This window comes from Parus major, chromosome 12 (genome assembly GCF_001522545.3).
Source record: "Parus major isolate Abel chromosome 12, Parus_major1.1, whole genome shotgun sequence".
Lineage (NCBI taxonomy): Eukaryota > Metazoa > Chordata > Aves > Passeriformes > Paridae > Parus > Parus major.
This window is the reverse complement of record NC_031781.1, coordinates 2,876,591-2,891,638: the sequence shown is the minus strand read 5'-3', so window position 1 is coordinate 2,891,638 and position 15,048 is coordinate 2,876,591. Positions and strand designations below refer to the sequence as shown.

At 41.0% G+C, this 15,048-nt stretch overlaps 1 protein-coding gene across 1 annotated transcript in view; it reads right to left on the bottom strand.

The window, feature by feature from the left end:
• The window catches only part of SYN2 (synapsin II), a gene marked incomplete at its 5' end in the record, with an annotated part of 155,545 nt that overhangs the window by 18,020 nt on the left and 122,477 nt on the right, over nt 1-15,048 (bottom strand). Inside the window, 3 exons of the mRNA XM_015640485.2 lie at nt 3,878-4,027; nt 10,623-10,725; nt 14,088-14,162. Coding sequence (XP_015495971.1) covers nt 3,878-4,027; nt 10,623-10,725; nt 14,088-14,162 — 328 coding nt within the window. The remainder of the gene's footprint in view (nt 1-3,877; nt 4,028-10,622; nt 10,726-14,087; nt 14,163-15,048) is intronic.

The window sequence follows — 15,048 nt, the reverse complement described above, 5'->3', positions numbered from 1 at the left end:
AGAAGCAGGATGTAGCTGGGGATGCTCTGCTCTTTGTGATGTCATCATGTCATGGATATTGTGCCTCTGGAGCACAAATTCCTTCCTTCTTTCCTTCCATTAAGGAAATAAATTCCTTTTTCATTCATGGACAGCGCAACAGGACTGAATGAACATTTCCCTAACAGGATTTCCCTCACTCACATGCCCACAAACATTTGCATTTTATGGTAATTCTCATGGACAATGTCATTTTCTCTGCAGAATTTCCTCCATCAAAATTCACCTCAGGACCTGACAGGCAGCTCAGAGTGGTGGTTTGAGCATTTTTATTGTTTTATCACAACTGGAACGGTCAAGGAATGAGCCTGATCCAGCCTGCTCTGAGCCAGCTCCTGCACAGAGCAGCTTCACTGGGTAGTTTAACCTATTTTCTTGATTTTTTAGGAGAAAATTGAAAGAGGTTTCTCTAAAGATCTGTCAAAAGTAGTCAAAGAGGTTAGAAAATATCAAAATTTAAATTTCTACAGTTTTATTGCCTGCAACGAGAGCAGGTTTGTTTATGGAAAACTTTAAATCATATTTCTAGATGAAGTTCTATTTTCAGCATGGTTTGGGGTAAAACAAACTATCATGATTTAAATAATGGAAACAACTTCATTTTTGAAGGATTTTCTTTTTACCATGTCAGGTAGAATTTCTGTGAGACCAAATCTCCTCCTGCCCAACTTCTCTGCCCTCTGTGCACCAGCAGAGCTTGCTACAGAGTCTGGACAAGAGTTTGCAGATAAACAAACTGGCAATGTACAAAACATATATTAAAAAAATATTATATGTATTGATTTATGTATGTATTTTTATATATTATATATAAAATATATATATGTATATATTTATATATTAAAAATTAAAATATTTTAAATACTTAAAATAGATATTTAAAAATTTATATTTAAATATATATATGTATTTAAATATATATATATATATATGTATTTAAATATATATATATATATATTTAAAAAATCTCCCTATTCATATAGCTCTGGTTTAATGGGTTTAACAATCCCAGGACCTGCCCCTGTGAGTTTCCCTTTGGAATTTGCTCCTCCTGGCACTGTGACAGGGAGAGCTTTGCCAGCCTTCAGAGCCCTGCAGGGCCAACCATCCCCACCAGTGCTAAACAAAGGCTGATTTTCTCAATCACTGATTGGTTTTCTGATGGATGCTTAATTGGAGTGGTGCTGACCACTCTGGGCATTTATAAATTGAGGCATGATTTTATGTACAATCCAACCCAGTGTTACAGCCTGGACTAAAAATATTAAAAATATTAAAAATATTAATTATTATTAAATTAATAATGATTAAACAATAAAACCCCACAGATAATAAAGAAAATGAGAGCATGGCACGTCTGGAGCTCTATTATTGACCAGAGGCTGCTCATTTAAAAGTAGCAAAACTCAGTAATTCCTCTTTGATACCTCCAGTGCTTTGGTTTCTACACAGGCACAGAGTTGATTGGGATAAATTAATTACTGGATTTAATTGTGGCCTGTAGAAGTGAACAGTGTCCCCCTGCCTTGCAGATGAACTCAGTGTTTCTCAAGAATAGGAAATCATTTCTCCCGTTAGAAAAGGAGAAGACTGTTCAAAAGTGAAAGGGGCAGCTTTGTTTTATCAGACTGATTTTACTCTAAACCCAACTAAAAATTAACTACACATGAGGAATTATCTGTGCTAGATTCTACAAGTGTGTTTCATGATTTCCTCTTAAAGCTGGGAGGACTAATGGGTCTTTGCAAATAGAACCTTCAGCAGAAAATCAGGTTCCCTTTACCTGCCCTCAACTGGTAGAACAAGGCCCATTTTAAGAGTCTGATTGACTGAGAGGAAAGCTAACAGATATTGCAAATATTCTGAAGGAATACCTCTGTTTTTCACTGCATTTTTTTCCTCAAGTGTGATCCCTAATGTAAGGATAGGCTAAGGAAAAGAAGATTAATGTGGAATAACATCTTATTGACATCAGTAAGGGCTGAATCCTTCAGGAAAAACCTAAACTAAACAGGAACCTACCAGAATTCCACAATCCCAAAATATTATCTCTGCATTAATCCAAAAGTCTTCTCTAAGAGCAAAAACCCCTTTCCATGGACAGGCTGAGCAACAGCAATGGCTGAGGAATTTAGGAACCTTCTAAAAATGCTCCTTGGGTCCTGTTTTCATTCTGGACTCAGGTGGGCAGTTTTTGGGAATGCTTGGAAACTTTATTTACATCCAACAAACAGCCAGTTCCTTTGGATGGCAGCAGTAACAGTAAATTCTCCTCCCCCTGAGGCTGCTCTGAAATCCAGGACAGCCCACCCAAGACCTTGCAAATTTTCCCTGAAACACCAAATGTGAATCCATTCGTGTGACAGCGATATCTGTTACAACTTTAAATTTTGATTTATGTTGACTTGTATTGACTGGATAAGTCTAAACTGGACATTTTAATATCTGGATAATCTGTTGCTCCTAAAAGGAACTATTTTGGCAAAAGGTGATTTATTTTTTTCCCCTTCTTTCTTTCTCAGTGCCCTTTACAATGGACTTGAGTCATGTTGGATGGAAACTTCTCCATTGTATGTGGTTCTGTGGCTGAAACAATTTTGTGCTTAGTTTCAAGTGGCTGCAACATAAATAGAAGCCACACCACTTATTTTTTTCATGTGGGATGGGGTATTTTTATATCTTAAAGCATGATGAGGTATTTGAAGAACAAATTAGTCACTCTGCCTCAAGAACTGGTCTGTCTGAGGTAGGCCACAAAATTGTTCTCAAATTGTTTACCTGGTGTGGAGCCTGCTGGGAGCAAAAATAGATCCTTGATTTAGGCTTGGTATTTAGCTACTTAGGCTTGGTAATTCCTGGCTTAAAGTTTGGCTGATTCTGGTGTTCAGCTGATGCCTGTGGAGTGCAGAGGTCCAGGGCAGCACCAAAACCCTTGACAGGTCATGGGCAGGGTGGGTTTGATTCTATTTTACCCACAACCTGTTCTTGTTCCTTAGCATCCTCTTTGTAAAGAATTGTGCTCAGTCTTGGTAAAAAAAGGAGTTTATAACCCCTTTTTTTTAGGACAGACCCCCCCCCCCCCCCAGGTCACCACTCATTTCTGACCTCTGTTTAAACATCCCCCCAATTCCTCACCCATCAAATTCCACCCAGCACATCCACACCTCTCCCAGCTTTCCTGTCCTCAGACCTTCTACAAAAACGCTGCACTCCCCACAGTTATTGAAAGGATCAGTACAATAAACCCCACATTTTTAAAGCATGGAAATGGAAAGACAAAGGTGATTCCTGGAAGTCAGCTGGTGGCGAGGCCAGGGGCAGAATTCTTCATCCCCACACTTTACCTGTCAGCCCAAGCAAGATAAAATAAGTGAAATGCATCTATTTGCAACATTTGGCCCATGTCTTCTACTATGCTGAACATATTTCAGGAGTTTACTTGATTTCAAAGGTATTTTTGTGAATTGCAGCACATTAAAAAAAGGTCATAAGATAATTAATTTCTCACAAGAACAAGAATTATGCAGTGTTATTTTTGACATCCTCAGGACAAGGGTTTTCTATGACAGTGCTTCTTAGTGTTTCCATGATATTTTCTATATGGGACTGAAAGAAAACAAAGCCTGAACCCACAGGCAGAAACACAGCAACACTTGAACTTCTTGATTATGTATGGAGACAATCTTGTTGAAAAACATCAGACTGATAAAATGTGCTGGTGAGTTCTCAAATCCTTGAGGTTCCACAAGCATCCGAATTCTTGGAGGAAAACACTGAGCTTAAAATAATAGACCAAGATGCTCTATTTTAATTTAATTTAAATTTAATTTTATCCTACCTGAGGCTGCTGAGTGGCAGTGGGTCTCTGAGGAGACGGAATAGGAGTTTTGGACAACATTTGGTTCATTTTGCTTACGACTAACTCGGTGATGTGCTGCCTGTCTTCAGCCTGGTGCTCCCCAATCAGGGGCATGGCACAGTCCATCACCTGCAAAACACAACAGGACATCAGGGCTGGGAAGGAAATTCCTCCTCATCCCTGCAGGAGGGCAGGGTGTGCATTTACAGGATTGGTTTTGGCAGAAGTGCACGGGAATTACAGGAATTCTACGTGCTCCATCAGAAAATAAACAAGAGAACAGCAAGTTTGCAATGCCTTCCCCTCCTCCCAAGCTCCCACAAAATGGAAAGAGAAAGAACCTTCCAAAAAAAGATGCACTTCACACCTGGGCACACACTTTGGGAACAGGAAGAGGAAGCACAGGGCTGGCAAGGAAAATGAGATTTCTCAGGCTGTCCAGTGATCTGAAGGAATTGCTCTCCTGGCTCAGCTGAGGGTTTCCTCCCTTCCCTGCTTCTGTGGCTCACACCACGTTCATGAGCTGAATTACAACGTGGAAATGCAGAGTGAAAACTTCAGCTTCCCAGCAATTTGTGGAGTTTTGCCAGGGAAATCTGGGTCCTTATAGGTTCATGAAAAACTTCAAATAACACCTTGTTATTATTGATAACCTTTCTTAAAAAGTAGTGTGGCTGCAAAGAATAAATAAGAATTTCTACAGAGAAAGCAGGATGGCAGAGAGGCAGATAAAAATGGGAACATTTCCATTCTAAACATGACAGGTTAATAGTAGTCAGTGCTTATTTATTGCAGCCATTCTGATGAATAAAAATAATATTGAATTCTGCCACTTCAGTGGGTCCCAAGCATTTGTTATTTCTCCAGGATATTTGTTATTTCTCCAGTGTATCCACTTCTGCCACATCTGCATTTGTTGCAGGGGAAACAAAAGCACAACATAACCCCAGCTATTATTCACAAGGGCACTGGGAATTCCTGCTTAGAAAAATAACAGGATTTCATTCACTTTTGAGAGTCTGCAATCCCTTTTCCATGTGCATCAGGGCATGTCCATGTCACCTGCAGTGCTGCACTCTGGAATTTCTCACAGGTCTGGGTGGAAGAATTTTGTTATCTGAAGGGTGCACAAGGATCAGTCTGAGGAGCATGAACACACCCACATGGTGAGGATCCCTCCTGAAGTGGAAGGGATTTAGTGGCAGAAAAACTCTACTCACTCCCCCAACCTCCACAGATCACCTCCTTTGTTAACAAAGAACAGAGTTTTGCCTTCCTTCTTTTAGATATTCAAGGGCTACTCAGAGAATAAGGCAGAGAAGTTGGGCCTTTAAAGAGATGCTTGGATTTAAAAGAACATTGCACCTTGCAGTAGTTTGGAGTTGAGTTATAAATAATATAAACCTTGAGCTTTTCAAACTCTGGTGGGAGCTATAGAAATTCTTCCTGAGTGACAAAGGTTACCTTGTTCCAATAATGAGATTAGTTTGAAGTCACAAATAATTTCCATGGTTCTTCTATTTGTTCATTTACAAGATTCACTGGCATTTTGTGTTGGCAACCAAAATGTTGGCAATGCTTGTGCCGGGATTTTCAGATCTAGGAGATCTCCTCTGAGCATCCTCACAGCCAAAAGGCTTTAAAATAAACCCAGAGTAAACAATACAATCATAATTAAACTCCAGAACAAATGTTTCCTGAAAAATGAATGGTTTTCCACTCTAGGGCCACATCAACAGTAGTGAAGAGATGTTTAATAAGTACACTGAAAGGTTCTTTAAAGTTTACCATAATTTTTAACCATCATAATTTTAAGTGGAACATCCCCATGTTTTCCATTAATTGAGGGAAGAGTTGATCAATCAATAAGAGCTGATGTTTCTGAAGAGGTAAAACGTAGCCTTGCAGGTTGCATGGCTCTTTAATATTAGTTCTTGCTCACTTACTGCTATTTTAAAAATTGTACAAAGACTTTAAAAATCCACTTCCTTGAATCCTGAGCTGTTTCTTGCAAGAGGAATTCGTTTCGTGCCTGGAGGGACCCAAAGTGCCAGGACTGTGAAGTGTTAATAACAACTGAATATGGGATATTTTGGTGTGAAGGGCATTGGATGTTTGGTTCTCCACTGCAAACCATCTGATTTTCCAAGCAGGAGTGATGTTTGGGCTCTAAAAATCTGTTTTAATGAGAATTATTTTTAAGAATATGCACTGCAGGGTGTAGATGAACCCCCCCTCTTACCCAACCTCAGTTAAAAGTTTCACAGGATGCAAAAAAACCCCTCCCTTTGTTTACCATCCACTTACATTAAAACAATTAATTGGAATGACTGTGAAATAAATTGCCTCCAATAAGGTCCTGCCAAGGGATTAAGACAGGATTAAGATCTGAAGGATTTGGTTTGGACTGAATTTCTGCTTTCAAGCACTTCTACAAGTGCAAGTACAAGTGAAGTGTCAGCTTCCTTTGGGAGACACTGCCATGGTGTTCAGCAGAACTTGTGGGAAAAGGGAAAATAAGGAGCCTTGAGGTGTCAAATCTTCGTGTCCACTCCAGCAGAGAAGTTGTTACACCCCTTGAATGAAGAACTTTCAGGCATCGTCACAAATTGAGGCAGATTCAAACAGATTTGGCATTCAAACCAGAGCCATTTGCCTTTATCATCTCTTACCACTTGGACAGGTTTTGACCTCGTTAAAATCCTTGGGTTTGTTGCCACAGGGGCACAAATATTGTTGGCCCAAGATTTGGCAACAGAGCACCTCTGCCACTCCCTGGCAAAGCAGCTGAGATGCAGATGGATGCTTTGTATGGTGGTTTTTGGTGTATTTTTTGTTCCTCTCAGAGAATACATTTTCTTTCCTAGTACAAGTGTTAATGGCAACTATTTTATATTTTTATTTTATATAAATGTATCTTTAAAGTATTTTGGGAAATGTCAACAGCTTTTAAATCCTGTGAGTGATTACAGGAATGTCAGGCTGGCGTTCCCCCCCCTTCAGAAGATTTGACAAAGTTTAAATATACACAAAGCTCCCTGTTTATAAATAGTCTATTTACAGCCTGTGCTAGATTTAAAACCCCATTTAAACCCAGCCAGTTTTTACTTCAGCATATAGTTCAGTTATTTAAAATATTGGAGTTTCCCACTAAGAGGATTTCACAGAAGAAAAAAAAAAAAGATCTGTAATTTATAAAATCAAACATGTTCCTTTTGCAGATGCCAGTAAAAACATGGGTGAATATGAATTACAGTCACTTAATTCATATCACTGTGAACTTGCATTTTTATATCAATGTATTTTCATTTCAGTGGTTCTTTGGGATGAATTTCTCTTATCACCCAGGGACTGACTGTATATGTTAGTGGGAAAGGTGAATAGCTAAAATTTGGGATATGAGACTGAGACTGGCAAGAAGAGGAAGAGAGATTCTGGAAGTAGGAAGGGAAATGGGATGGGATTTATAAAGGAGCCAGGGCAGTTATAAGATATCGGTAATTGCAAAGGGATCATGTTGTTTGAGGCAGAAATTCCCACTGCCCACACCCAGCTCTGCTGCATCCTCAGTTCACCCCCAAGGACTGGGATGTCCTTGGCAGAGATTTGGGCAGGGCTGGGAAAAGCAGAGCTGGAGAGGTTAAAGGAAGGCCAAAGGTGAAGAATCCCGTGGCTAAATGGGGAAAAGAGGTGTTTCCCAGGATGCTGAAATACAAGAGGAACGTGGGGAATACCAGAGGGCCGGCAGTCAGCAGTGCCCAGGGAGTCTGGCAGGATGGATGGATCTCCTGAGGGAACAGCCCCAGGAACTCCAGGAGAAAATAGGAAAAGTGGTGAGTACAGAGGAAGGGGGAATTAAATCAGGGTGGATTTGAAGCTCCATGCTTGGGAGGGTGAGGACTGGGCAAAACCATTCCCTCTGGCCTGTGAATACAGCCATGTTCCAGAGCAGAAATTAAGAAACTGAGAAAACTCAGACTAAAACTTCTGATTTTATCAGCTGTTACAGCTGGATTTAGCTCCCTCCCTGGCCTGAGCAGAGGATGGTCTGTCCTGGAAGGGAAGGCAGGAGAAGCCACTGAGCTTCTGGAGAATTCGAGGCCAAGAACTTTCCATACAATTGTGCATGAACACTGTTTCTTCATTTCGTGGGTTGGTTTTCAGTGGCTGAAAGTTTTCTTCTTGAAATGCAGTTGCATCTCTTGAAGTCAAAAACACCACTTGGGAGCTCATTTTAACTTAGCTCAGAGTGAAATGAAGCAGGTGGGAATAAGGCACCTGCAGCAGCCCATTTAATCTAAAACAAAATCTGGGAGAGCTCTGGGAGGCCACTCTAAAGGAGTCTCTTACATTTCTTCTCTTTTTCTTCTCTCATCACCACACTCTGAGCTTTTATTTAGTTTCCCAGAGCTTTGGTTTTCCAAGAATGAAACAGGAAAGACAATTTTCAGTGGGATCAGAACTATAAACAGCGCTCTGCTCCTTCTAGTATTGAAACCTCAGAAGTGTTAATTTAAAGAGGGAAAAAATCCTTCTATTTAAGAAGTTAAAAGTTGAATGGACCTTGAGTTGATGTCTTACTAGGAAGAAGAGAGGAGGCAGTTAAACTGCTGCATGTTGCAGTGGTTTGTTAATAAAAATCCTGTTTCTACAGCTTGTCTGATGCTTGGCAGCTGAGAATTCCCATTTGGGGGGGAAAGAACAGACACCAAATGAAAAGATGTGGCTGTTACACAGAATCACAACTTGGCCCTCATCCTGATCAACCTGACAGCCCCTTTGCTTTGCTGAGCCCTCCTCTAATTAGTTCATTCCTCCCTAGGAGGAGCTTGGAGCCAGTTCCTTGGAGCAGGGCAGTGCAGGCAGGAGGAACCACACTGTGCTCCTTGGGAGGAGGGAGTTTGTTCCACGGAACCACATTTAGGAAACCTGTTCTGTTAAAAGGCAAAGATACCTCTTACATCCCCCACCTAAAAATCTGCAAAGAGCCCAAACCTTCACAGAAAACCACAGGTGGCTTTGTGTAATAGTAATAGTAATAATAATAATAATAATAATAATAATAATAATAATAATAATAATAATAATAATAATAATAACAATAACAATAATAATAATAGTATCACTTCAGTATTTTGCCCCCTTCAGCAAAGCCAGTCTGGCTATCTGAAGAACACTTTGGTAGAATTCTCCCCTAATTCCTGTGCCCTCCAAGGGAGGGTGACACATCTGTGTTCTCCTCTTGGAGGTTCCACTGGCTGGATGTTCTGAGTGAAAATCAACAAGAACAGATCTGCAGATGTTCTTTCACCCATCAGGAAACCTCTCTGCTCCTTGTCAGGGGATCTCTGCAGGATTCAGCTCTCTGTGGTACCCAAACCATGCTTTTTTCCCTATGGAAACTGTGTTTTCCCCATGGAAACACGAGGCCAACACGAGGCTGGAGCTGCAGCCCAGGGTTTCTGGACTGACTCAGCTCCCTCGAGTGCAGCATGCACGTGCCAGACTTAAAAACATTTCTTTTCCCATGCTGAAAGGACACAAAAGGAGAAAATTCTCCCTATCTTGGTGCAGACAGTTTTCCACTCCTCATTGTAGCTCAGAATTCTGTTGAAATTGCAGAGTAATAACTGTTGATATCATAATTTTTCCAGATGTTCTGGTGGATGTGAACTTTGCAAACAGCCCCACATTTCGATGTCTTTTACAGATTCTAAACATCCTTGCTGATGAGCATTCCCATCTCCCAGACAATTCAGCTGATTCCAGACAACAGCAGGAATTATCATGCTTCCATCCACTCTTTTTTAAAATTTTATTTAATTGCAACATCTATTCTGATTAAAATGCTCTGTCAAGCCAGCTCCTGATGGATCCTGCAGTTCCTAGAATTCTAGGGTTTAGAAATGATGACTGTTTGTGGTGTGGAAAATCAGGAGATTTGTTGAGAAGCAGGAAGTGAGGCAGTCTCTGTCCATTAGAGAACTTGCAGAGGTTGTTTCATTTTTAAAAACCTTTCCCCTTTTGCTTTATCAACTTCTATTGGAGTGGGGAGATTCTGGAGATCCTTTCCCATCTCCTGAATAAAATTCTAGGAATGTGGAAGATGCTGAAGAAATTATGTGATAGGAAAGTGATGATAACTTGTTTTATGTCCACACAAAGTGATATTTCTCCATTAAAAAAAAACAAACTCCAAGGAAATGAGAAACTTCACCTTTTCAAAATTACCTACAGCAGAAACTTGTGATTCATGAGGATTCAGATCTTCAGGGCAATATTTAGGCTAGAAAAAAAAGTCAAGTTGTTCCCACTTCATCCTTAATCTCCCTTTCTATGGCAAGGTATAATTTTGTTGGGGTTCCCTTGGGATGGTGCTATCTATAAACCTTCCAGGAAAAGCTCGTAAGCCTGCTCAGGAAAGAAATCATCAGGCTTGGCAAAATGTGCCATCCACATTTGGCTTTGTTTTGCAGTTTGTGTACATTTCCTCCAACACCAAAAGACATTCCCATCCATAGGGTTACATTTTCCAGCAAGTTTTGCCACTAATTTGGACCTGTGGCTTTGTATCATGATTTAAACAGTGCTCAAAAATACACAGCCTTGCCTGAAACACAAATAAGCCAATGCCCAACTATCAGAAAGGTTCTTTCCTTGGCTGCTTGTAATATGGAAAGGCAGATACTGAAAAAAAAAAAAAAAAAAAAGCAGGATTTCTTACCTCAAAAATATAATCTTTTCCATCCTTCCCATGTACAGCTTTAACAGCACAGATGTCCAAACCACCAAATATTTCAGAACAGGTGTCAACCCAAAGCTTGTACCTGTTTCACAAAAATAATTTGCTTTGTGAGTATCTCATCGGGCTCTTGATTTTCTAGAGGCTTACCTAATCATGTATTTAATATTATATTCTGCCTAAATTCAGAATTTTCACTACTTTGGATGGTTTTAGCAGGAAAATGAGTGAGAGGCTCCATCCTAAATCATGGCTGCAAATGTGTTCCAGAGGAGCCAGGCTGGTTTTATTCCTACAGCATTGAGAAAAAGGAGAAATCCAGCCAGGAAAACCCTTCAGGTGATGCAGAAGGACCAAAAATATGACATTATGTGGGCTGTGAAGCATGCAGACAAAGATTATGTTCTTCATGTAGGGTTATAGATAACTACAGAAAAACTCAAGTGGAATTTAAACAATTCCAAGGAATTCTACAACTCCTAAAAAGGCTATTTCATACAGAGTTCAGCATAAAACTACTTCAGTTTATTTTGTAATGTCATGGTAAAAGGCTGAGGATGGACTCTTTACCCATTCTACAAGCAGAAATATGATTTATTTTGCTTTTTTTCTTTATGAACAGAGAGATTATCTGACCAACAGGGAGTGAAGAGGGGTTTATTTAGGGGTGAGACAATTCCTGTAACACAAGCACAGAGCTCTGAGTGCCCAAAGGCAAGGACTGAACCCCAGGACACCAAAAGCACTGGGAATGTTTCAGTGAGTCCCAGCAGGGCTGGGCAGGGAGGAAATGATCCTGGAATGACGCAGGGTGATGTCACCAACTGCAGGACACGATTTGCTAAAAACCCCGTTTTTAAAGCATTCATTCATCATGAATTTCCCTCTTCCCTTGGCTCACACTTGAGTCTATAGCAGAGTTATTTCCTCTTTCAGCCCTTCTCCTCCTCCAGCCCTGGAGCCCTGATGATGGATTTGCCACCTCATAGTATTTTCCACTGAACAAAACCCTGCTCTAATAAACAAAGCATTTGATTTCATTGTGGGATCAAAAGAAAATTCCTTGCTGGGCTAAGAGTCTGATTCATATATAAATATCCTCAGTAACAGCATCCTTTCCAAGTAAACTTATTAAGTCACATTCTTTATATTTTCTTATATCAAATCTGTTCCAGTGGAAAAGTTTTTCTTTTAAGCAGAATACAAAGAAATTGATTTGAAAAGATCCTGATGGTAATATCTTAACAATGAAAATAATTTTTTTTTTCCTGTGAGAAACATGGTTTTTGTCCAATATAAGAGGGGTTTTTGGATGCCTGACAATTTCAACATCTGTAGATGCACTGACTTACTGGACTTTTTGCATGCACTTGCTTATAAATAACTTTTTTTTTTCCTGTAAAACATTGTGTATTTTAAAAAGTCACGAGGACAACAAAACTCATCTTGAACTAAATATCTAGACTTGAAAGGGAAACAAAAATGAGGAAATTTGCTCTAAAACACTGCAACATCAATCAGATTTATGGAAGTATATTTAATAGCCCATCTTCTGCCAACAAACACAGAGCTGGAAAAATACATTTGGAAAGAGAGGTTTTGGATTGAGCAGCCTGGAGTGTTTGAAACCCAGGGCTTGCACAGTAGGTTTGACAAAAGGTCACGGTTCCTCTTTTCCCAGAGACCGTGGGAGCAATAAAGGATAAAGGATGCTCCCAGTCCCAGGTGTGCCAGGTGAGGTGGGCACAGCAGGGAGTGAGTGAGGAGCTGCACTCCTCTGCCTCTCACTGCCCCTTCCTGCCCCTCACTCCTCTTTCTTCTCCCAATTTCTGCGCTGAGGTTTGGACTCGGCCAACAACGCCCATCAGGGCAGCGCTTTCAAGGCGCCTCCTCCCCGTTTGTGGTGTGTGTTAAATCCAAACTGCAGCGGTTCTGATGGGTTTTGCTGCCTTGTGAAGCTGCTGCAGCTCCTCAGGAAAGTGCCTTTCCCCCTTGGTGCCCTGCTCCGTGGCAATCCCACAAAAGCTGTGTGTGACACATCCACCTTTCCCGTGCTTTTGGCCTCATCAGCATAAAGGAATTTTGTTTTGTCAATGGGAAAATCCCTATTCTGCTCTAATTTCACTGGGAAAACGGGGCAGGAGCGAAGCTGAGGGAGCATTTCCAGCAGGAGCAGGGTGAGGGGAGCATTTCCCACTCCTTGGGCACAACTGGAGCTGTTGTGTTTCCACACAGCCCATGGGCTGTAATTACACAGCCAGAGCTCGCTCCTGCCTCTCCCTCCCAGGGAAGACATAACCTCACTTCTAGAGGGAGGTGGGAGGGAATGAGAAGGAGAAAACAGTGTGGCTCCAGCCCATCCCCAGAGGGGAGATCAGTGAGGACACAGTCTAGACAGGGGTTGGACAGCAGGGAGCTGGAATTCCCGTCTTTCTTGTTTTCACCTTTCCAGGGCAGGCAATGGTTCAGTTCCTGTGTCTCCCTCAGCTCGTAAGAGGCACCAAGTTGTAGGTTTCAGGCTTCAAAAAAAAGCCCCAAACCAACAAACCCTCAAACCAGGACTACTGTTGAACTTTAAAACACCTTTTAAATTACACTTTCACTGTAAGGACTTTATTTCAGCTTCCACTGGTGGCAGCCTTTGGAGAAGCTGAACAACAGAAAATTCATAGCCATCCAAAAGCCTCTGAGATTTTGTTTCGCAGGGAAAAGAGGTTTATGTGTTGTGGAGCAAATGAGGAGGATTGAGAAAAGAGTTCTGAGCTTCAAAGTGGTGCTGTATGAATGTTTTCAACTGGACTGCACGAATTATCCAGGATAAGAATGGGAAAGAAAAGGGAAAGCACAGTAAACCAAAGCACAGAGCTGGAATGATGGCACAGGGGAAATAAAGCTTCAGTGTATCCCAGCAACAGGGGAAAAAGCCTCACACTGCAGCTCAGTGGAAATTTATAAAATGAAAAGTAAGGAATTTGGGATTGAAAGTAGAAAAGAGAAATGGGATTTAAATAGGCAGAGTGAAGGTTGGATTGCTTGGTCATGTCGAAGGATGGTAGGATGCAGAAGGAGGAAAGTTTAAAAGAGCGTGCATGGTGTGAGAGTGGTGGGTAAGAGAGGGCAAATGAGCCAGGAGAAATGAGGTTGAATCTGTGAAATTCAATTTTCTAAAGGGAATTGCAGTCATTTTCTGGAAGCAGATGTAGGATTGGAAGATGTAATAAGTGGATGTAGGAGCCCAAGGCTGTTGAGTTTGGGTAACTCTGAAGCCACATGGAACTCCTGGCTCTGCTCTTTCACCTAACTGAGAGACTCTTTTTCCCCCCAAAATGAACACAGTGCATGCACTTACTGTGAATTGCGTACCAACAATGGGATTCTTTTAAAATTCACCCAAAATAAAACACCCTTGATATTTTTTAATTACCTTTTACACGAGACTCCACTTACTTATCTGACATAGCAATTTGTTCCAGCATGGCAGAGCCCGTGTTTGTCTTCCAGTTCCCGGATATGGAAGTTCTCCTGAAAGGGGGAAAACATTACAAGGACAGCCAGTGGTTTCAAGTTCTCATTATCAAATGACTCTGCTTTTCACATGAGTGCAGTATTGACACCTTTTCCCTAGCTGGCAGCTTGTAACAGAACATCTGAACCGTGAGGGGTTGGAAGAGCATTGTCAGGAATACTTTGTACTGAGGTACAAAGAGTGGCTGTGAAACTTCTGTTCCCAGTGTATTTATTTAAGATTTTTTTTTTAAACCCAGCCTGTTTTGATGAGGGGCAGTGTTAGAAATGAGCTGGTGCCAACTACAAAGGCACTGAATTATCTGTAACACACTGATACTGCAAAGGTAAATGTCAAGAAGCTTCAGCTTCTCCTTTCAGACCCACCCCACTGTGTCCCAACACTTGAAAAGCAACATATTTATGTTTCTAACACCTCTGAAGTGATTTCAGATGTGTTTTGGAGCTGGAGTTTGGTTTCTCCTCCAGTGTTCTTTGCTATTTACTGATACAACCTAAACACTCTGTGTCAGTTCACCTTCTATTTAACCCCTGAGAAAGAAAAAAATCCATGCAAAGTTTTTCTTCCTCCTCAGACCTTAGGACTGCTACCAGGGCTGAGAAGATTACTGCTTTGAGAAAGCTAAATGCTGTACTGGGAATAGGCTATGGCTACAAGTTATGAAGTGTTTCCAGTTAGTAAAATCAAGGGAACATCTGCAATGTATTAAAAGTATATCAGGCAGCAGCCAGAGCTCTCTCTCCATTTTTCCATTAAGTTAATTACGAGGGTCAGTAGCAATTGTGGGGGAATGTTGACTTTTCTCTGGGACCCTCATAAAGTTTTCAGGGCTTTAAAGCATAAAATTATTCTGTGATGCCATGTCCTTTGTTACTGTGGGAG